This window comes from Atractosteus spatula, chromosome 11 (assembly GCF_055471065.1).
Source record: "Atractosteus spatula isolate fAtrSpa1 chromosome 11, fAtrSpa1.hap1, whole genome shotgun sequence".
Lineage (NCBI taxonomy): Eukaryota > Metazoa > Chordata > Actinopteri > Semionotiformes > Lepisosteidae > Atractosteus > Atractosteus spatula.
In genome coordinates, this window is record NC_142716.1 from 42,799,834 (window position 1) to 42,817,757 (window position 17,924).

The 17,924-nt window shown below is 38.4% G+C and overlaps 1 protein-coding gene across 1 annotated transcript in view; it reads right to left on the bottom strand.

Annotated features, from left to right (window-relative positions):
- LOC148824097 (guanine nucleotide-binding protein subunit alpha-13) overlaps positions 1–17,924 on the bottom strand; it is a 33,151-nt gene that overhangs the window by 12,189 nt on the left and 3,038 nt on the right. Inside the window, exon 2 of the mRNA XM_088927498.1 lies at positions 11,023–11,249. Within this exon, the coding sequence (XP_088783624.1) occupies positions 11,023–11,249 (227 nt within the window). The remainder of the gene's footprint in view (positions 1–11,022; positions 11,250–17,924) is intronic.

The following is a 17,924-nucleotide window of genomic DNA, read 5'->3' on the forward strand; positions in this document are numbered from 1 at the left end:
GGAAGATAAGAAGTTAAAATTCAATAAGCTGTAGAACAAATTAATAAATGTTCATAAAGTGAAAAGCCACTTAAATATCAGTCTTAAATCCATTCAGTAGAAACTACTGCTTTTATGTTAAATGGAATCTAAACACAGGTTATCTATTGCAGGCACTGCAACAATCTTCCACACTAAACTACAATCAAACCCGATTAAAGAGTCGGAGCCTAGCACTGATGTGATAAAGAGGACGGATAAACACAACACATAGCAGGCACACAGACAATAGGCAGTGACCAGTCAAGCTAATCTCAGGCAAAACAAAAAAACACATCAAATAAGAAGCACTTTATGTAGCAGCCCTGTACAGCTCCAGGATAGTCCAAGCTGCAGCGTACGTCTCTCCAAAGACTCGGCAGCATGTCAAGATCTAAAATCGTTCATCGCATTACAATTTTAACTGCAATTAAGCCATTAAATACTCCAGCAGGAGGTTCATTGGGTCCCATTAAACAATTAGAGGTTGGAATGACAGTACAACACTACCATAGTTAAGACTGGGGTGTTGTGAACTTCCATACACATGTTGTGGAAAACACACACAGTAAACTCATTCAGTAAATGAGACTGCATAAAAAGCAATTAGTACCATCAGTTTTTATGTTCAAATTATGTTCAAGCTTGTCATAGCTTGAGGATTTTAAAGGGATGAGAAATTGGGATTGTGTGAACAGCTATAGGCTGAAGGAACACATGGACTTGAAAACAGACCTTTAGAATGACAGTAAAGCAACAGCTGTATGACAGGACAAAATAATACAAAATTAGGTGTACTAGTCATCCTTAACTCATGTATGATTGTTTTAAATGTCAGTGCTCACCTTCAATTTAGAATAAATGCAACCTCATACAATAACTTTGCCAGATGTCAGCTGTACCAGCACTATAGTCAACGTGCCTTGGGACAAAAGTTATTAGTATAGTGGGTTACATCTGCAAACGCAGACAACACATCTGTGATCTCCCCTTCATTATGTAATGACTCTCAATGCAAATTCTCGGTTAACCCCTTCCTCAGGTTGTTTCATATTAGCACACAAACGCCTCACTAAAATCAAGACATACTAGCGCATTTCCTCTGATGTACACTTCCTGCACTTATCTGCTGCTCTGCAGAGGAAGGACACAGCAGCAAGTGCTACTGCAGGCCCTGCCCTGCCCTGCCAGCTCTGCGAGCTGCACCTTCTCTTCAGAGCAGCAGAGGAGATGAAAGCAACGGCTCTAGTTACAGCTGGAAAGTCACATGCTGGTTTAGATACTCTGGGCTCCCTGTCCTTTATAATATTCTACCATGTATGACTGTCAGACTCATGTACTAGCAAGGTCAATGAGAATTGTACCTCTACTGGAGTACCTTGGTCCTGACCTTGAAATTCTGTTAACATCTAATTCAGTGAAGGCTGTTGCACTTGACCCAAAGCACACAGTTCAGCTGCTACTAGCCCAGAGAGGAATAAACTGGAATCCTGCAGTTCAATTTGCAGAGACTGATCTTATTCCACACCTTAAAAGCTGGAAGGTGGCCAAGACTGCCTCCAGCACCAACTAGCTTCATCCACATCCTAAACAGTTGAGTTAGGCCAGGATTAGAAAATGTCCTTTTCAATTTGTCATGTTTTTTCCCCCCCACACACATGGTCCCTATCCTATATTTTAAACCACACTGAGCAAATTCAAGAGATGTAAGGAACACAATTAGTTGGAGCCTTACAGATCAAACACCATAGGCTTCATTAGAATCAAATGTATAAAACATACACTGCCAAGGAAATAGCAAAATAACTTTCTGGAGGAATGCTGAGGATTGCTATCCTGTTTAAATGGCACAGGGCTTTCAAAGAAGTAAACTGGTAAAATGAGTTCAAATTGACAGTTTTACACCTTTTTATCTTGTGATTCCCTTTGTGGTGGACTGCCATGAGTTTGCAGGTTCAGCACTTAGTTGGGTGGCACAGTTTGGTGGTCTGTAAAATCTATAACCTTTCCATTTCCTTCCCTTCACACCCCGCTGAAACCATGGCAACCCACACAGTAAGGGGGGGGGTTGTCACTGGGGTGGTGTTGTGGTGAAAACAATAATAAACAAGCTGGTCAACTAAGTGAGAGGAGGGGAGAAACCCAGACTTGCAGCCCCCTGAACAGATTAGGGTCATTAATCTCCCAGAGAAGAAATCAGTCACATTCTGACAGGCCTATCAGCAACAGGCAGATCAATTCATAAAATCCAATGCACTGGAAAATGACGAAGAAACTGGCAGTACACCGACTATAACAGGTAGTACCTGATAAACAGCAAGAAAACATACATGTGTCTAGTGTGTGGGGATGTCACTTATTCCTGAATTATTCTAAGGAAGTACTGTAATAACCTAGAGCCAGGATCTTTGGACTTTTAAATTCTAGTGTGTGCTCTCCATTCATATTAGCTGATTAGACTAAATGCATAATAACCACAATGGTCATTCTTGATATATTGCAATACAGCAGTTAATTAAAATTTAACTGCTGTAAAATTTAAACTGCCAACTCTAAGCAATAACACTTTAAGAGCATGTACCTCGTTTCTACAGGAATAGCCAATGCTGACTTAGGGGGTTATTCTGCCTCAACCTAAAGGTTAACTGCAAATGTATGCTACTGTTATGACCAAAGCATTTTATGACTAATACAGAAAACAAAACTAGTGATTTCTAAGATAGCCATAAACTGCAGCATTCTCTGAGCCTGCAGTTATGATCATCTTTTTTTGAAAAGATGCTACAATTCTCAAACAATTTAAATGAGGCACGCTAATAAAAATGCTAGTATGAACTGCACAGATAAGTTAGATACAAAGGCAGATTGGGCATTTTACTGCTGTAGAAACTTTCTTATAGAAAGTTTCAGAAATGTAACTGCCTGCATAAGCTAACTCCTGCAGTTTTACTAAACAAAAAATGTGATAAAGTCTGGGTCATTTAATGCCATTAGGAACAGTTCTGACCTTTGACCAGCAGTTCTGAGTGACTATCACATGTTTTAAGATCAATCCATCAAATCCCTCCAACATTCTGGAATTATAGCTGAGCCCCTACCTTTGCTACTACTTGGCTGCATGGCTTATTCACAGCATATCAATAAGACTAAATAAAGTATCACCTTAAAAAAACATGTATTTACATATACCAAGAGACTTCATTCAATTGATCAAAGCATAAGTAAAGCAGTCTAACAGACACTTGCATTCTATTAAGTAAAAAAGATAACCTTATATTACATAGCCTTGTCTCAGCAGCTCTCAGAAGTTAAGGAAAGCTGGATCTGGGCAATACTAGGTTAAAAGTCTTCTAAGGAAAACCATGCTCCTACTTTACATAGTGTTGGGAGACCGTTAGGAGGTGCCCTCCCCTCCATTCCCATGTCAATGTTTTTATGTCCTGCATGTCTTAATTTAAGACATAGATCAACAGTAATGCTGTTAGTGGGATCTGCACTCAAAACCACTGATTGTAAAACCAGAGACACCTTCATATGGCTGAGATAAATACTGGAATTTTACCTATGTTTTGCCAACTGGTCACCGATATGTTGTGTCACACAAGTTTGCCGGAAAGCTCAAGGTTTTTTCCATAAACAGTTACATTTGCACATAATCCAAGTACAAAGTAGTACAGAATCACTCAGCTCATACAGAGCAGGACAGGCAAGGAAATGACTGGATGAAGCCCATGACAAATTACTCCTCCTTCCCCTGGAAAAAAGTAAAACCTTAAGACCAGACGAGCCACTGGATTTTACCATTAATGAGGGAACCACGCTAAGCAGGTAAACCACATGCCCAGACAAGAAAGGAACTACTCTACAGGCACAGCAGATTATATACCAACTGCAGGCTTTACACACAGATTTACAAACCCCAAGTCAAATAGGTTTATAATCAATAAAAATCATTTGAGTAGACAAGCCTGGTATGTCTTACACAACGTGGACAGCCATCATGAGTATTAGGCAGCAGCTGCTCCATGGTTTTCAAAAAGCCCTGCAGGTTTATTACTGTCCTATACTGTCTCTGGTTTAAAGTAAACTGTCACTTTGTTTACCGCAGAGACATTACATAACTCTGTTCACCAACCAAACTGTTACAAACTCTGTCTGGTCTTCAATCTTTCACTCAAAAACAAGTCCAGGGCACTGCTTCATCATGGGCTTTTCAATTACTCCTGACGTTCTACAGAAAGAAGGCTTAAGAAGCTTTTGGTGCAAATAACCAACATGGCCCGTTTCTAACCAACTTTTCAGAACTTTCAGAAAATGCCCTCTTCTGAGCCAATTACCTTCAACATAAAATTAAAAGAGCCCTGTGATCCTAAAAGGTGCTCAACATGGTAACTTTACACAAGAAATGCTTTCAAAGTTCTCCACCCCAACATAGACACTAGCCTGCCCTTTTTTTCTGGCAAAGAACTGAATGCTATACAATGAGTATCTCCAAAAAGTAATTTAATTTGTTTGTATGGTGGTAATAGAAATCTCATGTGATGACGGGATAGGATGTGCACAGTTTTTAATACCCTCACATAGAGGGTAGAAAAAAACAAAACGGGTGTGAACTTTAAGTTTCCCCCACTAAACCCACCAACAGTAGCTAGGCAAGGCGTTTCACCAACACACCAACTCTAAACATGGTCAAACTGAATATTTTAGGAAAATTCCCACCCTGGAAACTGAAGTCATAGCGAAACATGACAGCCTGTGCTGCTGTACTTTCACTTCCGTGCTGCAGTCTGCGGTGTCAGGTTTCCCAAGCCCAGCACAGCCTCCCTTTCCCAAAGCCTGTTCCTGTAACCAGCCGTCCCCAGAGAGAGGGACCATGATTAAAGAGCGGGAGGGAGCGATTCACATTAGTCTTTTATTTAGCAACAGAGAGTTAACAGACTGGGGGGAGATCCATGCAAAACGGCCTCCATACTGCTCAGTGCTTCGGTGATAGAAGGACAAATGTTCCTGAAAAGGTCACTTTCCCACCTGAAAGATGATCACACTGCTGTTTTTTAAGACCAGATCATGTGAAGTGCGAGGAGGATTCAGAATTAGAGGACAGCGGTAATGGCATGTTGCTTACACATACACAGTGACACGATCTGTAACCCCAGTTAAGGTGGTTATATCTTATTCTTCAAGGACCAACAGTGCCGTCACATGGGAATCATGGGAATGCAGACAGACTTGATTTGTCAGCAACGGGCCCTGACATCATGTGTATAACACTGACTAACAACTGCAGGGACCATTTTAAAAATCTGTACCACAAAAAAAAAATGGACTAGCTTTCTGGCACAAATCTTTGATTCAACTCCTTGAGCTGGCCACTGCCCCAAGTTAATTCTAGTCTAGTTTATACAAGATTGGGAGCCTAATAAATAGTTCCTACACAGCTACTCTTAACTTGTGACACTCAAATAACAGAACATATGAGACGGGAAAAGACCACAACTGACAATGAACAAATTCAGAAACATTGAGCAAATAGGCAGAGAATGTGGTACAACATACCGGTCTCTTTAAAATAACTATAATTACCTCAAGGTAAAGGGCACTCAATGTTGGTCACGAGAACTAAATGTGTAGCAATTTCACTTGACCTCCAGCTCAGCCTCACAAGCCACAGTCCAAAGCAATGCTGTTTAAAAACGGAGCTCTCATTAGAGACAGGCGACTGGGACATGGCTAATGACCCTATGTGATGTAATGAGTGCTCGTTAGCAGAACTCCTGACTGGGGCTAGTATTCACACCCGAATACTGAACCCAAATGCTTTCATAGAACAGCCTGTTATCAGTGCTTTAATCCCAGCTAAACATTCCTACTGGGATCATACACAGATTCGGCTCAATCCTGGATTGGAGAAAGGGTGTAAATGTTCTTAAATCCTGTGACTTAACTTCTTTTTTAGAGTTAAAAAGGAAGCTCAAAAGCACAAATCACAAATTTTCCATCTACACTATCAAATTCTATTAAATTGTGATAAGTACTCAATATTTAGCAAGAAGAATCTAAATAGCACAGCTGTGACATTTCAGATTAAAACTGTACAAAACAATATTAGCCCAAACACTTGCAAAATGTTTCCTCAGTTCATCTCCTCACCCCCAGGTCCACCGAGATCAATGACATCAGGACCAAATCACAAAGGCGTCAGTGTGGTGTCATGGCACCGGTTTCACCCAGCTGAACCAGAAAACACCCATATCAATCATTCTCCTTACATCATCTTCATTCCCATGCAGGAGTGTCACACGCCGGTTCTTTCAGAACACCCCTTAGAAAGACCGCTTTGAAACATCTGCAACTCTGCAAAACATGAACCCCATGCCCTTTTTTATCACTACTAATTCAATAAGGTGACTGCAGAAAATGACAACTTTTTCTACTTGACTCCAACTCGGAATCACCACTGTTATTTCAATATGACTAATATAATTACTGCTGTCCAGCACTGACTAAAGCAGAATCTCTATCCTCGGGTACACCTTGTCTAGCCAAACATGTTTTCAACACCAACTTCAAAAGAGAAATGGCCACCGGCGCGAGTACTGCTCTTCACTACTGGGAGACTCTAGCATGGCAGGTGTGTACTGTCCTCTGCAGACTGGCCCCACTCAGTCCCAGGGGAGTCTGAGTGACAGCTAGAGAATACAACAGCCTAGAAAAGACCACAATACCATCAAGCGGGATACTGCTCTGCACTTACCGATTATCATCAGGAGAATCACTAGGTGATAAAATTCTTTGGCTCTTACCACTTAATTGCACTGGGAATGCAAACAGTTAAAAAAAATCTGAAAAATTCACTGCATTTCAAAAGTGAGCCCAAGTGTGCATACCCAACAGCATAGGGATCATTAATCACTTTGCATCACTAATGGCATCTTATGACTTACAAGGAATACAGAACACGATGAATTTCATTAAAACACAAAAAAGCAAAAAGTTAGATCACAAGCTGATGGAAAAGGTGGAGAATCCTGTGAATTCACAGCATTACACTCAAACTTGTATAATCTAGAATATTTTCATGAAACAATCCTGGGCCCTCATGCAGATAATGGCTCAGGATGTTGGGAAACCCTTCGGGCATTCCTATAAGATTGATCTAATTGTCTGTTAGAGAGGGACAGTCCTTTCAGAACCCCAAACAGAGCAAGCTCCTATTAAGAATTTCCTGAACTGCAATCTTTGCTACAGTGCGATCAGAGAGCAGCCATAACTGTTCACTTTTCCAAGAACGAGCGGTTTCCTGAATGGTGTCAAACCAAGGATTTAGTCTTCTAGTCTTCTAAAAGGTAAAATATTAGTAGGTACTCAAGTTGTATTTGGATGAAGAGAAAGAAAAGGACGCAGAATGTACTACAGAGCACCACTGGCAACATGAGATAAATCAACAGCACACTGCAATAAACTCATCTGGATAGGATTTAGCATGGAATATCAGATTTTCTGCACTACATGGAAAGTGAATGAAGAAACATTCCACTCAGATCACGACTCTTCGTCTTAGATAATTATTTTGCTTGTTTTCCCTAACTCTTAAGCACTGCAATTAGGAATAAATGAAACTTGCATTTAAAAGATTAAAGACAACTAGCTGATACTAAGTTGTCTATGAAAACATCTCCCATCATCAGAACTGCTGCACCCAGACTTGAGACTCTGATGACCAAGAAAGCTCTGGCAGAGGTTTTGCAGAAGAACAGTGAAATGAAACCTACCGAGTTCCTGCTTATTTCCCTGACCCTGCTCTCCATGCTGATGTTGACCACAGGCTTATGGAACCCTGTCTAGGCCTGGGCTCCTGCCTTTCCCCCTATCTTTCTCCCTGGGAAGGTCACAGAGCAGCCCACTGACAGAATGACAAAATTTAGATCACAGTAAAATAAATCAAAACAGAGAAGACTAAAAGTCACGACTCTTTATGCTGGACTAGCACACTAGCACTTTGACCTAGATCAAGCCAGTCAGCTGAGTGACTTGACACTGCAGCTTAGTCAAGAAGGGTTAAGAGGGAAGAACGCACTGTGAGGACGAAAACAGTTTACTGAACATTTACTTGATTCTTCACAGGTACATTTATTTTATAAAGCGAGGCTGCATTTTTACTCATTCTTTTACTTTTCTAAGAGACTGTCCCTCCAGCCCCCCATATGTACTTTTCTCTATAGTTTTAAGACACTGAGCCCTGTATGTCAGAACATCCACTGAAGACCAACTGATCTGCTCCACAGAAGAGGATCCATCTAAGCAGTCAGATCAGCATGGCTACTGGTCTGGATTCCTGTACACTCAATCATTTGCAGAAGTCAAGTAAAGCTCAAATTATGCATACCAAACAAAAACGACAAAAAAAATCCAAACTCAAAACAATTTTAAAGAGAACTAGTGCTCTACACATCCTTCACTATGGAATGTTTCCAATCATTCAAACTTACATCTACATTTCCACCTACTTCATTACGCAACAGCTAAGAAATGTTTTGCTTTGGAGTATAAGACAAGTTTTGCTTTGTATGTAGTGTCACATGGCTGCATACCATTTCTTAACAAAAGAAATCCATCAGGAAGCTGGGATATTGGAAAGACTAGAAATGAGTATACAATTCTAAATAAAACAACCTCGTTAAAAACAATATATTTTATATATATATTTTTGGGTCAAGGTTGGTACAATAAAGTTACAAGATTCAGGGTGATAGTACAGCCTTTCTTGTTAAAACTGAGGTAAACATGTGATTAGCAAAGAAAATCACCTACAAGATAAATTTTCATTTACACAACAAGACATCCAAGACTTCTGTATAATGAAAGCTCGAAGCCAGGACAGTAAAATACCGAGCCTGTATTGATTCTTCCTATGACATCAGGTACACATATAAATAGGCACAAAACATCCAGATTTTGTTCGCTGGGACTGGAGAAACAGAATTCTCAGGGAATTGCTATGATTTTAACCAGCGTAACCTTGAGCTGATGAAGGCAGGTGAGGGTATGCAGGGTCGTGTTTGTTCTTGTCTTGACAGAATGCCTTGTCTGCAATCCAGAAGCCTCAACTTGCCCATTATCATACTTGATTATCTGAATGAGTCCTGAATGTGCACATCTATGGGATTTACACACCACATAACAGCCTGGCTCTAAAAACAGTAGTGTGCCTCACCCTGGAGTGCCTGCTACTTTCTGAACCTGGAAGCCCATATGTCATCAAAAGTAATCCAGACTGCCAAATTCAAAAACAAATTCATGGACACTTTGCCATCGTTGAGGAATAAATGTTTAAAAGGTAAACACCTAGTGCTGCTGTTTTCGAAAACAAAGAATAAAAGCCCCACGGCTGAAATAAGGAAAATTAGGTAGAAACAACTTGTCACAGGAGAATGAGAATATCAATATGTCGTTTTACAATTAAAATGTTGTACGCTGTGCTCTTGTGGTTTGCAACTGGTGCCCAAACTTGGAAAATACGCTTCAGTGAACCGATGTGGTTTATACATCCTGGCTGAAAAAAACATCTGCAATACTGAAAGAAGCTTCAGCTGAATTTGGGTTTCAGAAATCTTTATTTTTCCATTGAAAGACAGTCTGGACTGATGCAAGGAAACCAGTTCTGCGTATAAAATGTACTACAGTTTAGAAAAACAGACAAATAGCCAAACCAGCAGAAAGCAGAGGAAGTAAAAAAAAGCTAAAACTAAGAAAACTGCTGAATGTACAATGTTGCCAAATACATACTTGTATCATGTGAGATTCACAATAATGTCACTGGGATCAGTGTATTTAAAAGTACCACAGGCTAACTGACAATGCCAACATTTGCAGTTAAAAATATTAACCCCTCAACTAATCAAACGCATACTGCAAGATGAATATTTTACAGGTACGATTTTTTGTTATTAAAAACTTACGTAATTTATGACTATTTCTTAAATTACATTTATCTATATGAGCCATACACTAAGAGAAAAATCTGTTGATTCAAAGCCTCAGACTATCAGCAAAATTGAGTTGATACAAAGCCTGTTATACTTATAAAATGGACTATTGCTAGTTTAAGACAGAGAAATCAATTGACATTTTATAAAGGAGACAATGAAGCTAAAAATTACAGAGGATCCTGTGAATACAGCAGAAAACGCAACATAAAAGTACATTGTATTATATTGCTATAACAATGGAGTTAAATGCATGCACATGATGGGACATGATGGGATTACGAGTGGTTTTGTATATGTGTTAACATACAATGTAATAAGATTTAGAAATGCCAAATTTAGTACAAAAAATATTCTGGACAATCTGGTGTGGACATCAGAGGGTCATGCTAAAAAAATCATTACATTCCCTCTCAGCCCCACAACTAAGAGTAAAGACATGTGATTTGAGATGTGCCATTCTAGATCACAGCACTATCCTGTTTAGGTATCTAGTAAACATGCCTCATAGTAGAGTTGGATTAAGGTTAATGACAGCAATATGAGAGATCACCTAGGCGTAGAAGTGTTCCTCTCAGAACATCGGAATAAAAACATTCTATTATTGCCATATTCCAGTCTAGTGTTTTTCAACACGGTTAGTATAGATATAAAAAATTAAAAACTCATTGTCATTATTGTTGCCTAATTCCTAAGTATACAGAGAGAACAAGCAGTCAGACATGGGGACTTCCACAAAGACTTCTAAAGACAATATGGGCAAACTGGGGCTAGCATTATGTCTAATCATTAGATAATAATGCAACAGCAATTGAATTTAAACCTTTGGCCTACCCTTGCTGTTTTACACAGAGCACACAGACACCAGAGCTTGTACAACTAAGCTTGAAGCAGGGATGGAGTTGCTAAGGGTATGGGAGACAGCACAGATCTGAAGCGCTGAAGGATCTGTTAGTGTCACGCATGCAGTTTTGTTCCTGTGTTCTTATGAAAAGTTTCAAGAGTGTAGTTCACTCACCAGCTGGAACTCCCGCCGCCTGTCATAAGCGTTCTGGATGCCACTGTCCGCCCACAGTGCCCGGATCGAAGGCATGAACTGAAGAAAGACCTTGGTCTCCACCATGCCCTGTGTAACCATGGCTGATCTGGTGTTAAAGCCCATCACAAAATCCCCGCGTTCTTTGTTGGAGGGGTCACCCCAAGGGATGTGAAGCTTCTCTCTGGCATCTACCAATACTCGAACCCCTGGTCAGAAACAAAGTTAAGGAAAGAGTTAGGATTTGTTGCATACCGTAACATCATTTGTACACCACCATTCATGCCTACAGATGACCTCCACCACATTAGTTATGGGAAACATCAGGGTAGTGAAACAATTTCTGAAATTCAGTACAACTTTAATTTACAAGCTACTTAAGATCCAGAGAAACCAGTGTGAAATGTGAAATTAGTCCAATTAAACAGTTCAATATTCAAACTGCACATAAAACCACTCAAACAGGATAAATAATCCAATATGTAGACTAATCTTTACTTTGTATTGGAAGAAAAAATTCTTAGAATATACCAATATATAAATAATTCTCCTTTGCCTTTTCCCTTGCCAAAAGACGAAGAGCTTCCTCAACTTATAAAGATTTTGAGAGTCAACACCACACTCTCCAAGGATTTCCCAGTTATACCAACGCATTTTTAAATCACTAAATGAAATAGTATTTTCTCACTTTGACAGACTGCACGAAATTAATGTGGCCATTAAAAGAACACCCTAGCTACTGGTTTGAAATTAAATTAAAGTGGGTATAATTTAGTGTTAATACCTGAAGTTTATATTCTACTGTACCAGATAGCAGCCTCTAACACATACATAATCATGACTTTCATAAATGATCAATGGTGGCCCAGCACTGGGCTGATTTAAGTTAAAGAATCTTATTTTCTAAGAAGTGTTTGCTGCCTTAACATAAATAAGTGTAAGAGGTTCAAAGGCTGTATGAAGGCACAGTGACCTTGTGTTCTTGCATAGTGTGTATAGATAAAAAGATTTAAGGAGAGTTAAATGATTCTGTACAGCGGTGAAGTAAGCTTAAAAATGGGATCATTCAGGAATCCTAAGTGACCAAAACAAAGGTGCTCATCTTGAGCACAGGCTGAACCCTATTCTGTTTCGGGATACGTTAGTACCCAATCAAATTGAGATTTCTCAAATGGTGAAGCTCATGACCAGGGCTTGGAAGTTACCAAATCAATGAAGCAAAAGTTCCCGATCTCCCTGTACTAGAATTAAGGACACAGCAATGAGATGAAAAGTCAAAGCAACTGGCAATTACAAATGGGAAGATAAAAATAGTAAAACACATTTAAACACTATTAGGTTACTGTTTTAAGTAATGCCTTTTTGTATAGGAATAATCACTTGGATCTTTCAAACCTAACCTTGCTGAAGTGGAAGAACAGGAAAATGTCAAACTCACGTGGGCAGATTTGCTTGTTCTCATCATTAACATACATTCTTATGGCTATGAATAAGTAATCCTTTTATGGACAGAAGGTTGTACCATTTAAAGACATCCTAAAAAAAGCAAAACCTCTAGTACAGAAAGAAAGAAAACTCCTTTTAAGAAAACTTTGATTATCTGGTATGAAAACCAAACATAGCCAAACAGAATATTAACAGCAACAACGTACCCTTTAAATTTCAAGGTTAATGCATTCAAATGTTTTCGTGTACCATTAGAATACAGAAAATTTATGCTGAATGTCTTCATAGGCTGGACCATCATCAAAAATACATTTGTACCTAGAAAGGTTTAGCTAGAATCTCTACTGCTCCAATACACTTCCTAAACAAGGTACGGGATGTGTACCCTGGAATCATCAATTGTACATTAAAACTACTAAGAACACCAATAAGCCGTAACAAAGAGGGCTGTTGAAACAATCTTGATCAGGAACTGCTAATTAAGAGAACATCAACCCAACAAACACATCAGGACCATACTTGGCCCACATAAGTTTAAGGGAATCTTTAATCTATATGGAGATAATTTCCTTTTTTTGGTCCTAGTTTGTGTGCTGGCCATGAAGTAGCCAACTGGTATGAGAAAGTGAAATGTAGTTTTTAGCATAAATGTACCTGAAACTCTTAACAGTTGTTAATTACATTATATGGCCAGATATTAGATCAATTTGATCTAGCTGATCTTCCCCCGATAATCAATTTCTGTAATGTTATAAACCAAACTGAGCAGTTAAAGCAGAGTCCATTGACTTTAAAATGACCACCCTAGGTTGGAACACAAAAAGTACAGAAAAGATAGCTGGACTCTCTTCTTGGACAAAAAGGCTAGGCTCCAGTAAAACCACATAATGCCAGAAGTGAAGGCAGTGAGCTGCTACTTGATCTAAATGTTTGCGAAGTGTCCGAGAAGAGGGAGACAAAATACGGAAGGTAAACAGTTACAGATTGGAGAGTCAGGAGGGTCTCAGCTTGTTAAAGTGACAAAACAAATGTTTGCACAGCAATCAAAACTCTTGTCTTGACAGCCAGATGGCTAAAACCAATGTAAAAAGCAATGATGAGAAGTCCGTGTTCAAGTCACTTATGTCAAATGAGTCATTGCATCAAATAAAAATTGAACTTAAGATACTTATATATGGTATGATCAGAAAAATATTCAGTGAATTCTACAGACTAGTAGCTATGTTTCAGTAACCCATATGTCTCACAATTGTCAGGCCACACAAAAGGATGAATGATGTATATCTAACCTGTTTACTTACTGGAAAATGATTCAATAAGAATGGCAACACCTCTTCATTTCAGCAAAGAAATGACTTGAAAGTTGTGAAAATTAAAGAGCCAGGCCTCCACAGGCCAATTGCGCAATGAATACAGTTTCTTCTACTGTCAAAGGTGACTGTCAAGGAAGAAAGAGAATGGAAAACCTGACATGCTGCACTTGATGCTCAGCCCACCTGTTCTGTGATTCAAGACCCAGCCAGCCAGCCACGCTCTGGGCAATGTGGAAAGTATACATCTCTGCTTTCAGCCTGTCAGTGAGAGGATGCAGAAGTCTATTTTGTAGATTCTCTCGTTGCTTTTGTTTGTCCTGACAAAATAATTAACCTGGACAAATCCCACGCCTGTAGTTCTAAAATCAAACTTTTTTAAATTTCGTAAGATGTATATATGGAGAACAAACGTTTTCCTTCTTTAACACCTGCTGTGTCTACAGCACTTTCAATCCAGTTCTTTTCCAGGATCAGGGCAGCTCTGATGATTTTGTTAGTAGTTCTTAGGTTTTAATTGTGGGTCAATAATTCAAGCTCATACTGACAGGAAACCTCTGAATTCTGCTGCACACTCCATATGCATCAGGCCAGCTGGAGGGTTATATGTAATTGATTACAGACACAATCACTTAATGAGCAAATGAATAAATCATTCACACGAGGAAGAGGTTTTCTCCAGGAGATAGCAACAAAGTGCGCAGCACAAAAAAAATTAAAACCAGGTTTAAAATGAAACATACTTTACCCCAAGAGATGCTAAGGCCAGTAATGAACAAGCTGCAACATGATCAATAACCCTTCCCTCAACACTCATTAACCAAAGCAAACGATTACTTCTCATAAAATATTCATACATTAAATACAGAAAGAGTCCACATGTTGGCAACAAACACTGGTTTCACTCCAACTTTTCAATTTAATTACCTCAGACTTCAACAGACATAGCTTAGTGGCTCTGTAATATGATCTATAAGCAGCACATAAAATAAGACATAAAAGATTCATTATCTAGAAGACTAAATTAGAAAAAAACTCAGCTGAGAATGCTAGGAATAAAAATATAAAATGCACGTACAAAAGGTTAAAAGGATGCTTTCATTTTAGCCTGAATTAACATTTCACAATAAAATGTGAAATCTTTAAAAGGGGAAAACTGACTGATACATTCCAACTTTTTAAAAATCTATATACATTTGATCAGACTGTGATGTTCAACTTGTGAAGACTCCAAGTGTAAATTTTTCACCTAGAAATGAATATTCTGATGGCAGGAAATCTGAAACATGACTGACCATGATGCTTTCACCTTGAGAGGAAATGCACAATGTTGTGATTCCTGTACCAGAGATTCTGCAATGTACTGACCATCTATGAAAAGGAGGAGAAACTCTCAGCCTCATGTTCCGCAGGTTTTACAGGCTGGTTTTAATTACCACCTCATGGAAAGAAAATCTAAAAATAGGTGTTTTTGATTAATTCAATTAAGTAATTAAGACCAGAGGGTGAATGAAATCCAGAGACTAGAGCATGTGGACTAGAGCTTTCTATCCTTAATGCTACCACAAAAGGCTTCAAAGAAGATTTCTTTCGCAGAGCTCAAATTAAAAACAAACCAAAAAAAACTTCTGAATACAGTGGACATTTGAAAAGCATCCTTATCACCATTCAAAATTCTGAATGCATACGACCAGTCTGAGATCATTAAACATATAAACAATCACAGGATGTAAATGTATGCCATGCCTGTAAAGTCCAATTTTTCTTATTATAAACAGGATTAGTCTGAGCTGAAAAAAGTAAACAAGTTACAGTAAGACAGTAGGACTCTCGTCCCCCAGAGACTGGCTGCTGGAAAAGAGAAGCAAATCTAAGAATATTAATCTAATCAACCGACTTGAGAAGTCTTTCAATTTGGTTTTCTAATGATTTTGCAACTACCTTGAGCAATCCAAAAGGAATCAAAATCAGTGATAACCATGTGCACTAAGGAGTCAATGTCAAAAAGGAACACAGAAAAGGTTTCTTCCTCTGACAAATTTTGAATTCCATCATAAAATGACAGAAGTAATTAAACAAAATCAAGTATACAAAGAGCTCATGAAACCTGCTACTCTATTACTGTTTCAAAATAATATAAGTCTACTCAGGTATTGGTAGTAAATCAAAGTGGTGAATCAGGTACTTCTAATACAAAAGATCTGATCTTCAAATAAAAGGCAAGGAGGAACTAAAATGAATTCAGCAGCCGATTTGCCCTGCTGGCACAATTCAAATCCTGTTTGCCATCATATAGGGAGGATTCTGAGAGTTGCTCCCTTACAATACTTTGCACCTATAAAAAAAAACTCTGGTAACCTTACTTGTTAAAGGTTAAACAACGCATGTAGAATGCTAAATCAATATATGTAATGGAACATTTTGTACTTAAAGCCATGCCTGTTATACATGAGCATTTAAGAGAATCTATGCTAACACTCTAATGACAGCATTTCCATTATGATCTGTAAATAGCTTATCTGACCATAGGCTATGATTAATCATCAGCAACTAATCTATGAAGTCCAAACACTCATTTTATCAACTTTGTACACTGAACGCACAACCATAGAAACGCTCTATAAAACTAAAAGCACTTCAGATCTGCACAAATTAAGATTTGTGCAAGAACAGATTCAGAAATTGTCCATAATCCAGTGTCAAAGCCTCCAATTCACTGTACTCATATCTGACCCACCCCTGTCAGATAGATGAACATTATACATCTTATCAATGTTTTTTTCATCTCAAATGACAGCCTAGCCTGCAGTTATAAATTGGACCACTCTGCACTTAACAGCTCTTGTAACTTACACATTTTAAAAAGACATTTTAACGTGATAGTCATCTATGACCCCACAACTACTTAAAAAATACTTAAAATAATGTTTGACAGTTAATGAGGTTAAGTGTTTACCATCCTATAAACCAGCGTGGTACTTGACTTTTTCCAAAACAAAATTAAATGGATTGTGATTAACCAATGTCAAAAGCCTTCAGAATAATGAAGAGACAGAAGTCAAACTGCCTGTGCACATACTGGTTGACCCTATTACAGTCTATATAACACGTTTATGACTTTGAGTTACAGATGGCTGTAACTTTTTCATACTGATCTGTCCTCATCTTGTCTCTCTAAAAGAATCTGATGAAGCATATCTCGTCTAATACTTAAGGAACCCCTTAAAAACAAATCTGGATTAGAAATCAATAGCTGTATATTATGACTAAAAAAAAACATCTCAAAAGTTGACAAACAAGACAGAAGACCATCTATTCCAAAAACATCTAGTTTCACCTCATGATCAGCAGATAACGAAGTGTACAGGCACAGCAGCCTTTATAAGAGGCTATATCAGCAAAAGGCACAAAAAGCAGGAAATTCCCTTTAAGAATTTCTGCTGGGAATTACAGTTCATACCAAGAACTTTCAGAAAGGTCACATTAAGTTTACATATTCTACAGAAATAAAGAGAGAATAACTAAATTTGTTTATAATTTAGATTTCCTAGGTTTTATAGCTGAGTAGTCCTTTTCTGAAGAAGTTCAAGTAGGTAGCTGCATCAGCATTATGTAGGCTGCAAAGGAACAGAGAAAGGTTTATTCCATTCTGAAAAGAAAAACATGGAATAAACCTTTACCTGTTTCTTAGTCCTTTTTGTATGCACTGTATATTACAAAAAAAGCACCATTTTAAGGTACACAAGGAAACCAACCTGTATATTTAAATTGGATTTAGCATAACTTATTCACCTTTGCATTATGCCAAATCAATATTTTCAAAGCAAACAGATTTTCCAAAACCAGCAGCAGTAAATTTGGATTTAATAACCAAACAGAAAACTATTAATTATACAGAAACCTCCTCTCTAGAGTAGACTGCCCTTACTGAGCCTATCTTCTACATCCAATGAAACCAAAAGCACCTCAGAAAATGTGTCAACAGCAGAATGAACAGCTTTACTCGAAACCTGATCTGTAGCACATCCAATAAACACTTTTTCCATCACCCATGAATGCAGGCTAAGGCTGATCAAATTTACCTTCGAGTTAAAGTGAGGTGCAAACAGCCATTTTACAAAATACCAT